The sequence below is a fragment of the Eleginops maclovinus genome, chromosome 2, assembly GCF_036324505.1.
Source record: "Eleginops maclovinus isolate JMC-PN-2008 ecotype Puerto Natales chromosome 2, JC_Emac_rtc_rv5, whole genome shotgun sequence".
Classification (NCBI taxonomy): domain Eukaryota; kingdom Metazoa; phylum Chordata; class Actinopteri; order Perciformes; family Eleginopidae; genus Eleginops; species Eleginops maclovinus.
In genome coordinates this window covers 18113582-18129672 of record NC_086350.1, presented here as the reverse complement: position 1 = coordinate 18129672, position 16091 = coordinate 18113582, and the positions used below count along the sequence as shown (strand labels likewise).

Sequence of the window (16091 nt, the reverse complement as noted above, 5' to 3'; positions counted from 1 at the left end):
CTGCTGTTTCTAATCTAGCTCTCTGACCCACGTCGCCTCTTCCCATTTATCTCCATATCTCACCTATCGCCACTATCGTTTCTCTCCATCCCTCACTCTCTACCGGCACTGTCTTTATACTCCTGCTGCTCTCCTCCTTATCAGTTGCCCTCTTCTTCCTCTGGTTGCTCTTTCTTTTCTCCGGTGTTTTTAAATCTGCACTGCTCCAGTACCTCGTCTCCTCTCTTTTGCTTTACATTTCACATCCGACTCTCCAGCAAATGCTTAAAAGGAAGTTATGTTGTAGGTCTCATTTGTATGTCGGTTAGCCGGACAACTGGAAACCTTGTGATCAGATTTGAATGAAATTTGGTGGAAAAATAACCAATGATGAAATTAGGTTATAGTATTAAAATGGTGGCGCCTCATCTCGTCTGTAATAGATTTTCTCTACTCAGAAGGCTGAAGACTGTTTTTATGAGGTGTATTAAGCTTTAAAGAGAAGCATATTTAAAAACTGTCCGGAAATCGATTAGACACCACATTGTGGTTCTGTGGGATAATGAGGCTTATAACCATGTGTCTAATGATACTGCGAGAATTTTTGGCCATATTTACATTCAGAAGCTGTCCAGTTATGATGATATAATGACAAGTCTCAGCTGCTTGGAAATGAATAGAACACTAAATGTAACTTATAGCTAGAACTGAATCTGAAAGACTGTACCAGCCCTAAAATAAATGCATCCAACTGTTCTGAAGGGTGTCCCTTGTGGGTGGCGGGTAAAAGCAGCCCTAAACCCTGCTGGAGGGGGCTCAACTTATTATAGCTGATCTTAAGACAGCTCTTGCTGGCAGCGATCCCTGAGTATGATACTTTCTGACAGAACAGTAGCTGCTCCCAGGACTGTGGCAGCCAGGCCTGCTACTGGAGGAACCAGAAGTCCAGTGTTGACGAATAATAAGAGATAGGGAGCGAGAGAGCAGCTGATTAGTCGTGACTGTTCCTGCCCTGTTGTTTCTATTCCCCAGGGCGTCCATCCGCTGGTAGTGCCAGTTGTGCGCGATGGGCAGGGCTGACCAGAGCGTTACTAAAGAGCAAACACAGTCGCAGCATGGTGCCACTCTACTGCCAAGAGAAATACAGGCAAAACACACACAAACACACACACACATACTGACACCCTAGGCCATGCCAGGAACAACACAACAGTGTGTCCCAAATGAGCAGAACATCCTCGAAGTGAAAACTATAACAAAATGGAGCTGATGATGAATTTATATCCAAATATAAAGTCACATTACATAAACAAGGAGCGCTATTGTGCAACTAAGTACCAAACCATATGCATCAACACTTAGGGATTGAGTTGAGTTGCATTTGCAGGCTTTTGATCCATCATAGTATTAGGTTGCACCATACTCAAACTGTGCACTGTCCTCAGGCTGTGGAAACCTCATCTTCGCTCAAACGTACTGGTGAAAAGGGGCAAAAAAACACCACACCAAGCAGGAGTTTTTATCTCAACTCCTCTCAAAAGTGCTTAACACAGGCACGCATGCAGATTCTCCAATTATGCATATTCAGTGAAAAGCAAACCGCAGAGTCATTCTGGTATCACGTTCATTTGTGGGCCTCTGTGTCCCGGCGTCAGGAAAAGGGAAGGGAAGACAGGGATGTAGAGCAGCGTCTCAAGAGACAAACCAGAGAGTACAGCAGTTTTTACTCAGGAGTGTGTGTGTGTGTGTTCTTGTACCCAAGCTGTTTGCCTCCTCAAAAGACATTCAATAGAGCCTTTATAACTCCCTCAATGATGCAGACTGATGTCCCGAAACACTCCATGCTACAGCATTGTGCCTTCAAGCTTAAGGAGGGCTCACAGACAATTCACTACAACCTTTCCTCCAGACACCAGCTGGGTCAAAACTGCAACATGAAGGGGCAATCCTTTAACCAACTAATCCTTGAGTTGATTTTTTGTTTTAGGTTATTTAAAAAAGGGAAAACACTGTAGTTATTTCTGTATCGATAAGACACACTCCCCCCTGGTGAAGCTGTTGGTCATGGTTGTTGCTAAATTGCTTTAGGTATCATCTTCCTGTGAAACCCGAAGACACCTCCAAACTATGACAGCTGAGCTTTTACAGCGTAGCAATGACCCCTCTGCTCACTTTTGGTTCTGTTGTGCTACTGGGGAAGAGGAGGAATCTGCTACCGTTGCCCGGAAAAGTGAAAAAAAAAGGCACTGATATCAAGGATGGGAGCGGAGGATGTGTTTGTTTTAGGCTCTTAACACCCTGCTAGCCCCTCGCTGTTAAACATTTATCAAAGAGAGCTGAGGCAACCCAGGGTCTGTTCAACACTGCCAGCTGAACAGTCCAGCAAGTCATGCAAGCAAGCAACAGTCTCTGCACATCAGCATCCTGGGAGAAAGGGGGGAGTGAGCGAAACAAACCGAGCCAGAGAGGGAACGACAGAGTGAGTTGGAGGGCTGAAAGTGAATAAGCTGCCCTTTCTGGGGAGTAAACAAACCAACTAGCCTTCTTGTCATTCAGCCAATCCCTCAGCACAGCAACCCATCAGGGAAGAATAGCCAGAAGCATGCTGGGGAGCCAAAAGCAAAGCCCCAGCTGCATTAAATCGGAAACTGAGGCACATAAGTCAATGAGAGAAATATTAATCTCTGTAAAATTGATTGCAATTCGATAGAAAACCCCTGCATAAAAATACTGATTCAAATGTTGTTGTTGAACCAACTGAATCGCATCGTTTGAGTTTCCTCTGTTCTTCCATTGTACATAAACTGATGTGGGCAATCTATTATTTCAATATTCACAATCTCACATAGCAAAATTACTAATGTGACAGATGTTCATTTTTCTTAGGCACTGTAAAAAGACTTCAGAAAAAAAAGGTACAGTAGTAGTTATTACAGGAAACCCCTTTGGGTTAATTTTCCCCCTAACAGGGTTCATATTTTTCTAGACCCATGAGTGATACCACCATTGTGAAAAACCCTTTTTGGGAAACTAAGGATCTATTGAGAACAGAGAAGCTCAGGCCTCCACAGATGTGGGGACGGCTTGATCAACACTCATCTCCATTATTGACATTTGAAACTGTTTATGAATAAGTTATGCATCTAACACCGCCAAACAAAGAAAGTCAATTTTGCGAAACAACAAATGCCATGGGTTTAATTTCTCGGAGGGTTGCTTGCTGTGGTGAGCCCAAAGTGTGTTGACATACTGGGCGATCTGCCACCTACAAAAAGAAGTGAATTTGTAAAACGACATCGTCAACTACAAGTTTGGCTGGCTTACGTGGTCTTAAAAATCTTGGCCTAGGTTGCCCCGGAAGTGTAGTCATAAAGCAACTTTAGTGCCAGACATAATAAATTGATACCTAATAGAGAGTTATCCTAACTTTGGGCTCAGACACATGGAGTGCCAACAGAAGCCTGTTTCCCTGGAACAGTAAGAAGCCAATTCAGAGCTTTTTCCCTGGCAGACACGGAGACCCTTTGCTGAGCTGACTCTGCCCTCAGATTAGCCCTTAAAACAGAACAGTGAGAGACTCTGTGGGTGATAGTAATGCTTGAAATTAAGACAGCAAAGTCATACTTGGTCCAGGTCTACACCATGTGACGGTCTGACAGTGTGGGTTAGTTTCAGTTCCTAAGCAGGTGACTTCTTTAGGATGATGTCTGCTCCTCTGTCACAGCCTATTATCAGCATCGCATCTGCGGAGTGAGCAGCGGAAACAGCCACCTGGGCCTGGGACTGTTTGCAATAGTGTGTGTGTGTGTGTGTGTGTGTGTGTGTGTGTGTGTGTGTGTGTGTGTGTGTGTGTGTGTGTGTGTGGTGCATAAGCAAATAAGGCAATGGGGTTGCTTGAGGACAACATCTACATATATACAGAGAAGCTTGAAAGCACTCAAACACGCACTCAGAATGAAACATCAACCCCACCTGACCCAAAATGATGCCGCAGAGTTTTTTATGCTTGGGTTAAGGACAGTATTTTGAGATTGTTGACATGCAAATACAGACATTTCTGAATTGTTTTTCAAAATATGATTGAAAGACATCATTTCCTTTGATCATTTTACTGAAATATGGTTGCTATGAATTTAGTTAGGTAGGGCCACTGCGCTTCCTATCAGACATGGAGTATTTTGCCCTACTGCATATTGACATTTAAAAAGGTTATGTCAGCCTCAGCATGGAAACACTGGGGGGTGTTGCATAATTTAGTCATACTTAAGTGGTATCTATTTGCAAACATTTATTTTCAATATCTCATCTATGTAGCTGAAAGTTACCTTTTTTCCCCATAGAATTTGGTATTCTGAGTGTCGCTTAATCCTATACTTCCCTTGTGGCTGATCGATTGTTGATATGAACAAGATGCTAGCTGGACATAGAGTTAACTTGAATATTACAAACATAATAATTGCTCAATAGACAGCAAACTTATCCATAAGCGCAGTGTTTGCAGTTGTATGCCTTGGGAATGTTTTGCAGCAGCCCTGGGTGCCAGATGTGATCCACCCTCTTCACTATTCTATTTATAGAATAGAAAACTGTGGCCAAAAACCATCTGACCATTAAGATGGTTTATTTGGAAACTGAGGAATAGTCTCTATAAAGCATGTGGAGATCCCTTCATGATGTCGAAGTTAAATATGCATTATGCTGTACTTCATATGGAATCTTTCTAACTGCTGGAGTCATGAGAGTTTTGAAACCTACGCACGAAATTCATAGACCACAAAACAGTTGCATTACCACCTGAATGTTCAATGAACCGAGTAAATAGCTAATGTTAAACATTACACACTTCTTCACTTCACTTATTGAGTGAGAGCCAAAGTGAACTAGACATACATCCCTCACTGTGGAGGAAGTTCAGCTTGTGGTGATGGTTTCTATGCATTCTCAACTGCAGACGTGTTCAAAGGCATTTTCACGTGATTCAAAACAGAAAACATTTGAATGAAGATGTCTTTTAATTGCGGATATGGTCACAATACGATACCTATACCAAAATACATAGAAAACTCAATACCCAGCTGTGGTTATACTTACTTATCTCCTGAAAAAAACATACCGGTATTCAAAACAAAGATTTACTTCTCAAATACGAGAACATGATGAAAATTCCCAAAATGTGTCACCAAAAAGATGAGACGATACAAGAAGCCCTTTATTACTGGAATCTTTTGTACAATTACTTGCATTATTTCAATGATGCAGGACAATGATACCCTGCCTGAACACCATTAAGTCACAGGTGATGCCGTGCGAGCTAAGTGTACAGTACATTAAATCTGCTCTTGTTCAGGTCAGGCAGACTAAAGCGGCGCTCCACTTAGCCGCTTTAGTTTCCATTCTCTCGCTCATCGTTCAGCATTACCAATCCATCACTCAAAAGCAAAGGGATTAAACATCTGTCAGAGCCTGCCCATTATGCCCAGCAGGGAAAGGCACATTTAGGCTTCTCGTATCTCTCCAGTGATTTAACGTCCAGTCTGACTCTGAATTTGGACAGATGAGGACATTAGGCTCTCAAATAAGGCACTCTGTCCAAAGTACATAAACAGATATACTGAATGTAGATTGCACACACATTTAAGGGCAAGCCCATAGGTGACATACACGAATAATAGTTTTTTTTTGTAGCTTCTTGTTGAAGTGCCTAAAAGAAAAAAAACCATGCGAGCCCCAATATAATTTTCTCTATATCTCCTTTTCTAATTCTATCTACCATTTGTAGGCCGTCATCTGCTATGACCTCCATTTGATTCCCTGTGGAGCTTCATCCTTCCTATCATCTACTCCACCCATTCCCCCCAACTGCTGATTTCCTCCAGTTTTCTCCCTAATCAACCATTTCATCAAATTATCCACTTCCTCCATCGGTCAAAAACACAGTCTCTGATTCCTCCATCCCTTTAGATCACCCTGCCTTTCCTTCATCAGTCTCTCCTTTTCCATTCATCACGCCTTTCTTTTTCTCTGTGAATATTTCTCCCCAAATCAGTTGCTTTCACCACCCAATTCTTCCATCATCCTCTCCCTCTCTTCTCTTCTTCCCTCTTTTGGTCCCGGCTGTGGCGTCCTTCACCCTGGGTCTGAAGTCAGAGTGATTACACGCTTGGTTAACTCATTCATGGACTCCACTCTATCAGTGACGCACACTGGACGCATGCCCGCTTGCTTCCTATGCATTCAGCTCACATACACACCTTACCAACATTATAAACAGTAGCCAACGTGGGGCTTTAACATGAAGATAAACACAAATTCTCAGCATAGAGAAACGCCATCAGTCTTGATCAAGGTCTTTATATCTAAAAGGCACGTTGTAGATGCCCTGCTAAACTTTTCATGAATAAACTATTTAGATTATATACGAGCATGACTCATCACAGTACAAAACATGAAACAATTACTTCTTTAAAAAGGGTGCCACTCTAAAAAAAAATTGTATTCCAGGCTGTGAATTAATATCAACTACATTTAATAAAAGCTATGAAAATCCTGATAAAACACAGACCTTTTCTAACATTGTATTGAATGTGGTTTTTCGATTTCCTTACTTCATTTTACACCAACACATGACTGGGTGTTGCTTTTGAATTCCTAACAGATCACTAAGCAAACCAGTTTAGGTCTGACAGCACCAACTGTTTGGGCCAAAAAGTATCATTATTTCATGTGAGTGACTGAAGGGAAAAGGGAAGAGGAGGTGAAGACTTAGGTCTATACATCTAATTTAAAACTGATGCAACTTCAGACAAGTCAAAGCAAGAACCAGTCACTAAAACTAGGAAAACCAATGTCGGTTTAGACACATTTAGAAGAAAGCCTTCATTGAGTAAACACGTCTACTAAAACGCTGCAAAGTTGCAGCTTAAAATAATTGTGCAGTTCTGCATAATGGTCTCAAGATTATGACAGTTTCAGTGAAATAGGGCATGATTACAAATACCAAAAAGTATTTGGTGTCTTCCGGGAACCTAAACTCATGTTCGACCATTTTTCATGGAAGTATTTTCTTTTTAATGAATTGGCAGACAGACGGACCAAAGATAATAGTTAGTAAACGTCAGTGCTCTAGTTGGGGTTATAGAGGGACTGCATCGTTATCTATAAGCCAAAATGTCACGATGTGAAGAAGGAACACCCCTGATAACAAGCCCTTCTTGGCCCTAATCTGCTCTCCAAGTTCTGTGACCAGCCAGCCAGTCAACTTGATAACCTGTCAGCAAAAAGAAAAATCTCAAAGCAACAGAAATTTCTCTGCAGGTCAAAACCAAGACCTGAGGTGTTTTTTGTTTTTGTTTTTTTAAAGACATCTGATTCCATTGTGTTTCAGTTTACCTATCTGCATGAAGGTGTTTAGAAATATAAATACATCCACCTTGGTTAGGGATTTCATTGAGTCAATCTCCTTTATGTAAAGACAAATATGACCCAGGTTCAAACCAGACAATCTATAGCTCTATGTTTGCATAGCAAATACTTAAGTAAATGTAAGATAACAAATCTGAGTTCTTCGATAGCAGACTGGGCTGGACACTGATGTTAATCCTGACTGCAGTGATAATAGCTTTGGTGTCTGGCTGTTAATCAGATCTGTCTCATCTATTAGTAGTGGCCACCAGATCTCACAAAAAAACATGACTCCAGTCAGCACCATCAACGTCTGTCTGGTGTCACTTGCACCATCAATACAAAGAATACACAATTCCTAAAATTACTGTACTGTGCATCTCGACTTAGTCACATATATAATGTGTTTCATTTAATTAATCATTGCCATCAACCTTTATTTATTTTCCACCAGTGTACCTATCTCACAAGTATGGGAGCTGCATCCTGCATCAATGAGCTGGTTGACACCCTGCTGTGTCCCAAAGGCAGCACATTAGGTAGCCTTAAATTAGCATGGCTGCTAACAGTGGGTCCCGTGCACCTTGCACAGGATATAAACTGAACCCGGGCATAGCCGCGTTAGCAAGACTGACAGGCTGCTAACATTAGCCCCTTTGCTGTGTTAATCATTCCTATAAATAGTCTCCCTGTTCAGCAAACTGCCGTTTACAGAGATGTTCTCACAACCTAATCTGGGCGCTGCCACCTTTGGCTAGATCGCTGCAGGCCATAGAGATGCCCAAAAATACCGCCTGGCCCGGGGTAATAGGAGGCTGGCTCACGGTCAGGGATGAGACCGTTGCCAGCTTTGCTACCAAGCTAGCATCTCAGAGCTAAGCTAAGCTAGGCAAAATGCTACCCGCCTGTGTCCATATTAACGTGTTAAAGTTTAAATGTGTCAATATTGGACACGACAGTGCACCTGTGTAGTGCTGACTGTGGTGGTGTCAGACACAATGTGTTGTATTTGCAGCCAGCCCCAGAAACACTGCGCAGTTCACCTGACAGAGGAGGGTAAAGCTAGGCACGCTAGCTGTCTGTACTCACCCCATTAACCAATCCATGGCGCTGTTTGTAGCTAGCTTAGCTAACGTTAGCTGGCAGGGGATGAATCCACCAGGAGCTGGAGGCGACCCCCTAGTTTATCCAGTCACCACCCTCGCTGCTCTGATTGTCTGGCCCCCGAGTCCCGTCGCTCTCCCCGGGGCCCGTGTGTCTCCCAGCTGCGGGATCCTGGCCGGTCAAATAGAAACGCCGCTTAAACTTTGAGCGATTGTCCTTGTTTTGATCCTCAGCTGGCTTGGATCATGAAGCGGCAGTATAACACAGTCAGATCAGTCTGCTAGCTGGTAGCGGGATCGCAGCATTGACTGACTTTGAGCACGAAGGCGAGCTGAGGAGAGCGGGGCAGCGGTGTGGGTCTGCCTGGTGTCCAGTGTGCAGTGGCGACGAGAGGGGCTTGTCTGTTGGGATGCCGCTGGTCAACTCGGTAACCTCTGTCATGAAGCCTTGTATGGCTACTGTGCTAGCTGACAGCCTGAACCTCCACTGGAGCTGCTGCTTTCTGAGCCGAGTCTAAATCGGAGTGCGGAAGTAAACACAGACCCGACCCACTCTGTCTCTCCTGTGCGTAAAACGCATGTCACGTAGAAATCAGTTCTCTAACACGTTAATGTGAAGATGATCACCTGTTGTCATACCATAGTCTTATTGTTTATAGCATATCAATTGTCATCTTATTCTAGAGCAGTGGTGCCTGACGTCGGAGTAATAAAGGGTTCCAAAATGTAACGAACCATTGCAGCAATGATTAGAAACAATATCCTAAAAAATCAAATCATATATAAATTGGAAGAAAAAACACATATTTATGGCCACTCAATAGCCATAATCAGGTATGCACGTATGGCTAGATATTGCTTTGTTTTAAGGGGTCTACTGGGAACCACTGTTTTATAAAAACCTGCTTCATCTTTTACCATTTTATACAATGGCAGGTCTCAGATTCTGTGGACATTTATTAAAGCTGCCATGGCTGCTGGGGTCAGCGCATTTTTATGACCAAGGTCCAACAGTAAATCCGTCCCTGTCTTGAATTGTTGAGCCTGCTGTAGTTTTCAATTGTATAACGTATAAAATAGAACAACCCTCCACACTTAACAAGAGAAAGGACATTGGAGGCTATACATCTCAACAGGGAGGCATTTATGTGCACTGACCTCTCACTGTGAACCTGGACAGGCAGAGCAGTTACATTAATGACCAATGTATCACTGGCTAAATTATTACAGGAAACTGTCAGCTATACTGCTCTGCTTGTTCCTAGGCACCGACTGTCCAGAGCCAGAGGGGACTGCTTTTATGTCTTCACTTTACTTAACTGTTGACCTGCTTCCTATTCCACGCTTAATTAAGCCAGGCAAGATGACATTTGATCAGCAGAAAATCAGTTTCAGTAATTCAAACAGCTGCCACTTGTTTTGCTTTACTGGTCTAAATGTTTTAACAGCCTGTAACCTGAAATATATTCTGAAACTGTTTATTAATTGATCAAGCTAATTTTGATTCCAAACTAAACTAATCCGCCTTTCTCTGGTATTTATATGACTGTAAAATGTTTGGCCACTAGGATGAACAAAACAAGATATTTAAAGAAACATTGAGTAAATTGAAATTGTGATGGGCATTTTTCACTTTTTTCTGACACATTATTAGCCAAGCGATCTTAAAGTCTTCAAGGTTTGTGTTTTTTTCAATTTAGGAGTTTTATTTAGGTATATGAATATTTGACTTCATATGATTCATCATGTAGCCTACCTAAGTCTTAACCTCAGCACTTGACCATTTATTTTTTATAGCTTTTCAAATCTCTTTCCCTTCTTCCATCCCCCCTTGTCTTTCACAGATTTTCCCCTTTAGGAAAACCATCAATCAGACAGATGCAATTTGCAAAAGGTGGGATCAATATGTACTCTGCCCTGCAGAAATGACTGGTCTCATTTCTGCCTGTCTGCTTCTCTCTGAAAGACCATTAGAGCGTGACATATGGTCGTCATCGGGTTCTAACAATGCTCTCCTCTTATTTTTGTGTCTCACCCTCTCCTCCCTTTTTCTCCTCCATTCCTCCACTCACCATCGTTGGGTTTCTATAAATAACAGAAGCACACAGGTGACAGAGAGGGCATTCAGAACAGGAGCCCTGTTAACAAGAGGCAGAGCCACATGATTGGCTCGTCGACACTGCTGGCCTCCAATCAGTTAACGGAGAGGCGGAGTCATAGAGATGATTGACAGAAAGCTGGGGGAATATTCAAGCATTGTGTAATGCTCTGTAGAGCCACGCGGGGGCGGTGTGGGATGCTTGTTGACACCAGCCCAGCTGCAGAAGGTAGTCCTGCATAAATTCCAGTTTTACAGTTCTTACGCAGTTATGTTATAAGACTCAACTGCTACAGAATCAGCAGCGGAAGTTGTCTTCCAATCAGGGATAAAAAAAAAGAAACCTTTCATCACACTTGTTCTTTCTTTATTCTGTGATGGATTTAAGGAGTGACAGCATGACCATTTTCATGGGTTTCTTCATTCAAATTATAAACATCATATTTGTATATAGTGCCTACAGTAAAGACATGTTTAAAAAAAGGCTTGAAATGAAACAATTAAAATATATTTTGCATTCATTTGCATCGTTATAACTACACAACTTTGTAAAAAAAAAAAAACACTGCTTTTGACACCATCAGCTTTTTGTTCTCTTTCTATGAAATCAAATCTTGCCTTTCAGATACTGTTGTTTAAATTTGCTCAGGTAACCAGGTACTTGAATCGACTTAAAAAAACAAAACAATAATGACCTATGAAAATCCCTTTAAAACTCATTAGAACGTATTTTGGGAAAACTGGGATGAAAGCAGACATTTCAGAGAGAAGAGGGTGTTTAATGATGATGAGGGTGATGATGTCAGTATGGTCAGTGTTAATATTATAATAACATTTTTAGTGTTTTTATATTGAGAGTTAATGGATTTTTGTAGTTATTAGTATTTAAATGATTTATTTCACTTGTATTTCATTATTTTTTAAAGAGTGTACATCTTTGAAATTCAAAATCAAGCCAGGCAGAGACATCAGTCGTGATGTCTTGATAGTATGACCTGTGGCTGTTTGTCCTTGAAAATTAAAAGCTATTGTCTCTTTTGTAGTGGCACACTAGAAAAAGGTTGGTTTCTAGCTTACTTGATATGGCCTTTTACAGTCAACAGTTACAGTCAATGTCACCCTTCATCCATTAACTCATTATCACACACTCCACTCACCAAATCATGACCTCTACTCAGTCTGCATTGACCTAAGATGAGTCCAGGAAATTATGTTTACCTCTCATAAGGATACGCCCTGCAGGGTGTTTTCAGAGGTCCGGCTGGAGCCAGAGATGTGCTCTGTGGGAAAATGAGCCAGGGCTCTGGTCAGGTGCTCGTCTGAGTTAGCCAAGGTCACTTCCTGAAATCTATCCACCCGTCAATACTGAGCCATCCAGGGGTCGATATGTTCCCATTCCACAGCATCACAGTCAGCGCATTACAGGAGAGGGATCTACGTCAGTCCATCCTGAACTAAAAACAACTCAACAACAATCTGATAGACTTTCAGTATAGATACTATCATTGTAAAACTTGTTATATTCAAATAAGTGAGACTGATAGTTGCTGAAGCTTGAGGGTGTTTGTGTTGTTATGGGTTTCATGTTATGATTGCAATGTATACAATAACAATAGGCCTTTTTTCAAAGCGTAGGTGGACCCATTCATCTTAATTAATAAAGGCTTAATTCAATCTAAGTGTCCAAATAAGATCAGGAGCCAGCATGAGCAACACCAGGGCCTTTAAACTGCAACATCTAAAATAAATGTGAAATGTGAAAAAAAAGCTCAAAACATATCCGTGGACACACGCATGCATGCACGCACGCACGCTCACACACACACACACACACACACACACACACACACACACACACACACACACACACACACACACACACACACACACACACACACACACACACACACACACACACACACACACACACACACACCTATGGATCGTCTCAGTGCTTCCACGGTGAACGTGGTACTGGCTGCCTTCCCCATGACTGATATGATTTATTCATAGCTGGCAGCGGTAACTCAAAAAGCCATTAGGAGGCATTAAAACGGAGACACCTCACATTACTCCTGCATGAATAATAAATGTTTAATAGGTGCAATGAGGACTGGGTGTGTGTGTTGACATAAATTACACAGATGTGACATTTGTTTTGATGCTTTCAAAGGATTTTAATGTCCTTATAAAACTAAAACAATATTTTGATTGGAACTTTTATTGCAAAATCAAATGGCAGAAAAAACACTCAAGTTTTGTACGTTACCTTAACAAATGTGAGATTATGATAATTAACTCTCAATTAGCCACTATGTGTGTGTGTGTGTGTCATGTGTGCGTGTATTGGTTTCACAGACCTGTTTACTGTTAGCAGTCTGATCTCATCACTGATGAATTCATTTTCAGTCTCAAGTATGATCACATAATATAAGGTGCTGATAATGGCCACTTGCATGACTGGGTTTCATATTGTCGGCACCGCCAAGTCTGTGTCGATTCAGCATATAATGTGTGTGTGTGTGTGCTTGTGTCATTGCTGGCTCCACGCTGACGGCTGATGTCTTGGTGTATGAGTCAGTCTCAGGAACATTACTCATGTCTGCAAACCTACCTGGCTCCATCACTCCTGTCTTAGAGAAGGAAAGAGGAGATGCAAAACATGTAAGAAAAGGAAAGTAAACCAGAAGGATTGGTAGACCAAAGGCACTAAGACAAATGTTAACTTCAAACAGGGAAGTTCAAGTAAAAAAGGGGAACAGTGCGGCCTTGGATGCATCAGACCCAAAACAACTACAGAATTCTGCTTTAGAGTGAAGCATCCTGTTTTAATACAGTACAGTTTCCATGCACAGTTATACAGCCCCCACCCTTTATGTTTCAAGAAAATCAGACATGAAGTCATTTTGTGCCAGAAGCAACTCCACAGAAATAGCTTGCATGTGGCTGTGAGGTCATGGGTAGAGAGGAGGAATGATAACAGAGCCGCAGCCACAGACTCTGTCAGCAGCAGCGCTCTGCTGTGTGAGATTCAGTCTCTGTCTCAGCAACATACAAGTCATCGTGTGTTTGTCTCTGTTAACCCAGTCCCAATCACCACTCATCGTTATGGGACTGGGTTTACAGAAAATGATTGTTGGCTTGATAAGGTGTAATAGTGTTTTGTGATTACAAATACTCAAAACTCAAAATGAGACAAATCCCTTTGTAGTTTGCTATCTTTTAAAGTATGTATAGGTTTGAGAGAGGGAAATGGTCAATGGATAATGTTGAAGTCTTTTAATACATTTTAAAATAAATATACAAAGTTATGAAACGTCATCAGCTTATAACAAAAGTATCACCAATAAATACTTCCAAAAGTAAGTTTCATTACTAAAAAAAACAGTATTCTCTAAAGTTGTCCACAGATTGAAGTTTTGCATTACTCATTCAGTCACAAATACTTTCAAGGTCAATGCCAGGAACGACATTTTAAATAAATGGCAATTTAAATTATATATTCAGTACATTACCTTCAACTGACAAAAGTAAGAATTTAATTAAACAAGAGCGCATTAAAGAAGTTTTTCTACACACTGAGCAAGGGACAGTGATGTTACTCAACCGTCTTTGGATGTGTAAGACGGTTAAATGTTTTTAAATGTTGGAACAACCTGAGGGGAAACAATTAACACTAACGCATGTGTCAAAACCAAACCTGTTATTAGTCTAGATCTCATAGTGGCGTGGCTCTTTTTGAGAAATGAGGCAGTGTCTGACCTTCAGCACCACTGCCACCTGAAGCATCCTCTTCTTCGGTGGTGGTCGGGGATGTGGTTTTGGAGGTGCAGACGCTGAGATATGGGATATGCTCAGTGTTGCTGTCTACAGTGGCAGAAACAGTGTGTGAGTGTGTGTGTGTGTGTGTGTGTGTGTGTGTGTGTGTGTGTGTGTGTGTGTGTGTGTGTGTGTGTGTGTGTGTGTGTGTGTGTGTGTGTTTATTCATTGACAGGGTTTGGACCTGGGCAGAGAGTGCTGATGGGGCTGATGCTGAGAGAGAGGGTTGCAGTTTGTTACACCATTAGAAAGACAGAGGCAGATGTCAGCACCCGCAGCTGCTTTAGTCAGCACTTTAAACATGCAGGCACACACATGCACACACACAAACACACTCATTGACAGTGAAGAGGGGCTGCCTCGCTGTAACATGCAACACAGAGAGGAAATGAAGGGTACTTTCTCCTTTTCCACCTTTTTCTTTTTGTCCATTCATCTAGTTTTCGTTGCTGAAAACAGACGCTAAGCGAAACCCGAGGACTGATGCACATTCTATCTGCTGTTGGCTTCAATGGTGGAACAAAAGTATCGATCACCTCTCACCTTTCTGTCAGGGGACAAACAAAAGCAGCTGAGTTTGACCAGGAGCCAGCAGTAGGTGGCAGCAGTCAGTTACACAACACCTGAGTAATCCCAATCTGTCTGCTCTCTGGTGTCTGTGCACACATCAACCACTCATCACCTCTGCATTTATGAACTATATTGAACCTCAAATCCACCAGCTTTTATTGCGAACTGTTTCTGAGCCCTTCTGTTGTTGAGCATATCAAGGCTCCAGACAGCACAGTGTGCCCCTTGCAGCCTTCCTTTGTTTTCCAGTGATTTGCCAGTCTAGACACCCCCTCTTGTCTCGATGTAATGCTGCGGTGTGTAATACGCAGGTGGCCATGACAACACTAACTGTATTAAGTTAGATTACCTGAGGCCTGCTGAGCCTCAGAGCCAGCCAGGGTTCCTCTTTACCACACACACACACACACACACACACACACACACACACACACACACACACACACACACACACACACACACACACACACACACACACACACACACACACACACACACACACACACACACACACACACACACACACACACACACACACACTTGCCTGCTGCTGCAGAAACACACTAATGATCTGCCTGCCTTTATTTATTCAGCTCATTTCACTGCGGTGAGTTGTAATTCATGTTGAAATGAAGAGGGACACATTAATTGTTAACAAGGGGCAGCATCAGGAAGAGAACATTGGACACATATGTTTGTACCAAGGCTGTTGTTGGCCTGGCATAGAGGAGAAGGGAAGTACCGCAGGCTGCCCGGCCTCCCAGCTCACAGAGCTCAGGTTTTTGCCCTCTTGCGTGAGAGATGGATAGGGATGAGAGAGAGGTTAAAACTAGGGTAACAGACAGAGAGAATTACTAGGATGGCAAGGCTGCCAGACTCCAGGGTTATATAAGGACAAGAGTTTTCCATGGAAAAAAAAGGTCCTTGTGACGTGTGGAAAAGTGTGGAATGCTGTGCTGACGCAACTTTTGAGCAGCAAAAGTGTGCACTGAGTTAGGATGAAAGTGTGTGAAAGGGACACGCAGAAAGAGAGAGAGTGGGCATGTTCTGTGCAATAGCGTGTTTGCGTGTGAGTGCAATCTGGATGTTTGTGCACAAGTGTGAGAATGGAAAAGAAGAGA

The 16091-nt window shown here is 42.3% G+C and overlaps 1 protein-coding gene across 1 annotated transcript in view; it reads right to left on the bottom strand.

The window, feature by feature from the left end:
- Positions 1 to 8996, bottom strand: part of mob2a (MOB kinase activator 2a) — a 60124-nt gene extending 51128 nt beyond the window's left edge. The window contains exon 1 of the mRNA XM_063901379.1: positions 8470 to 8996. Coding sequence (XP_063757449.1) covers positions 8470 to 8486 — 17 coding nt within the window. The 5' untranslated portion in view covers positions 8487 to 8996. The remainder of the gene's footprint in view (positions 1 to 8469) is intronic.
- Positions 8997 to 16091: the final 7095 nt, after the last annotated feature.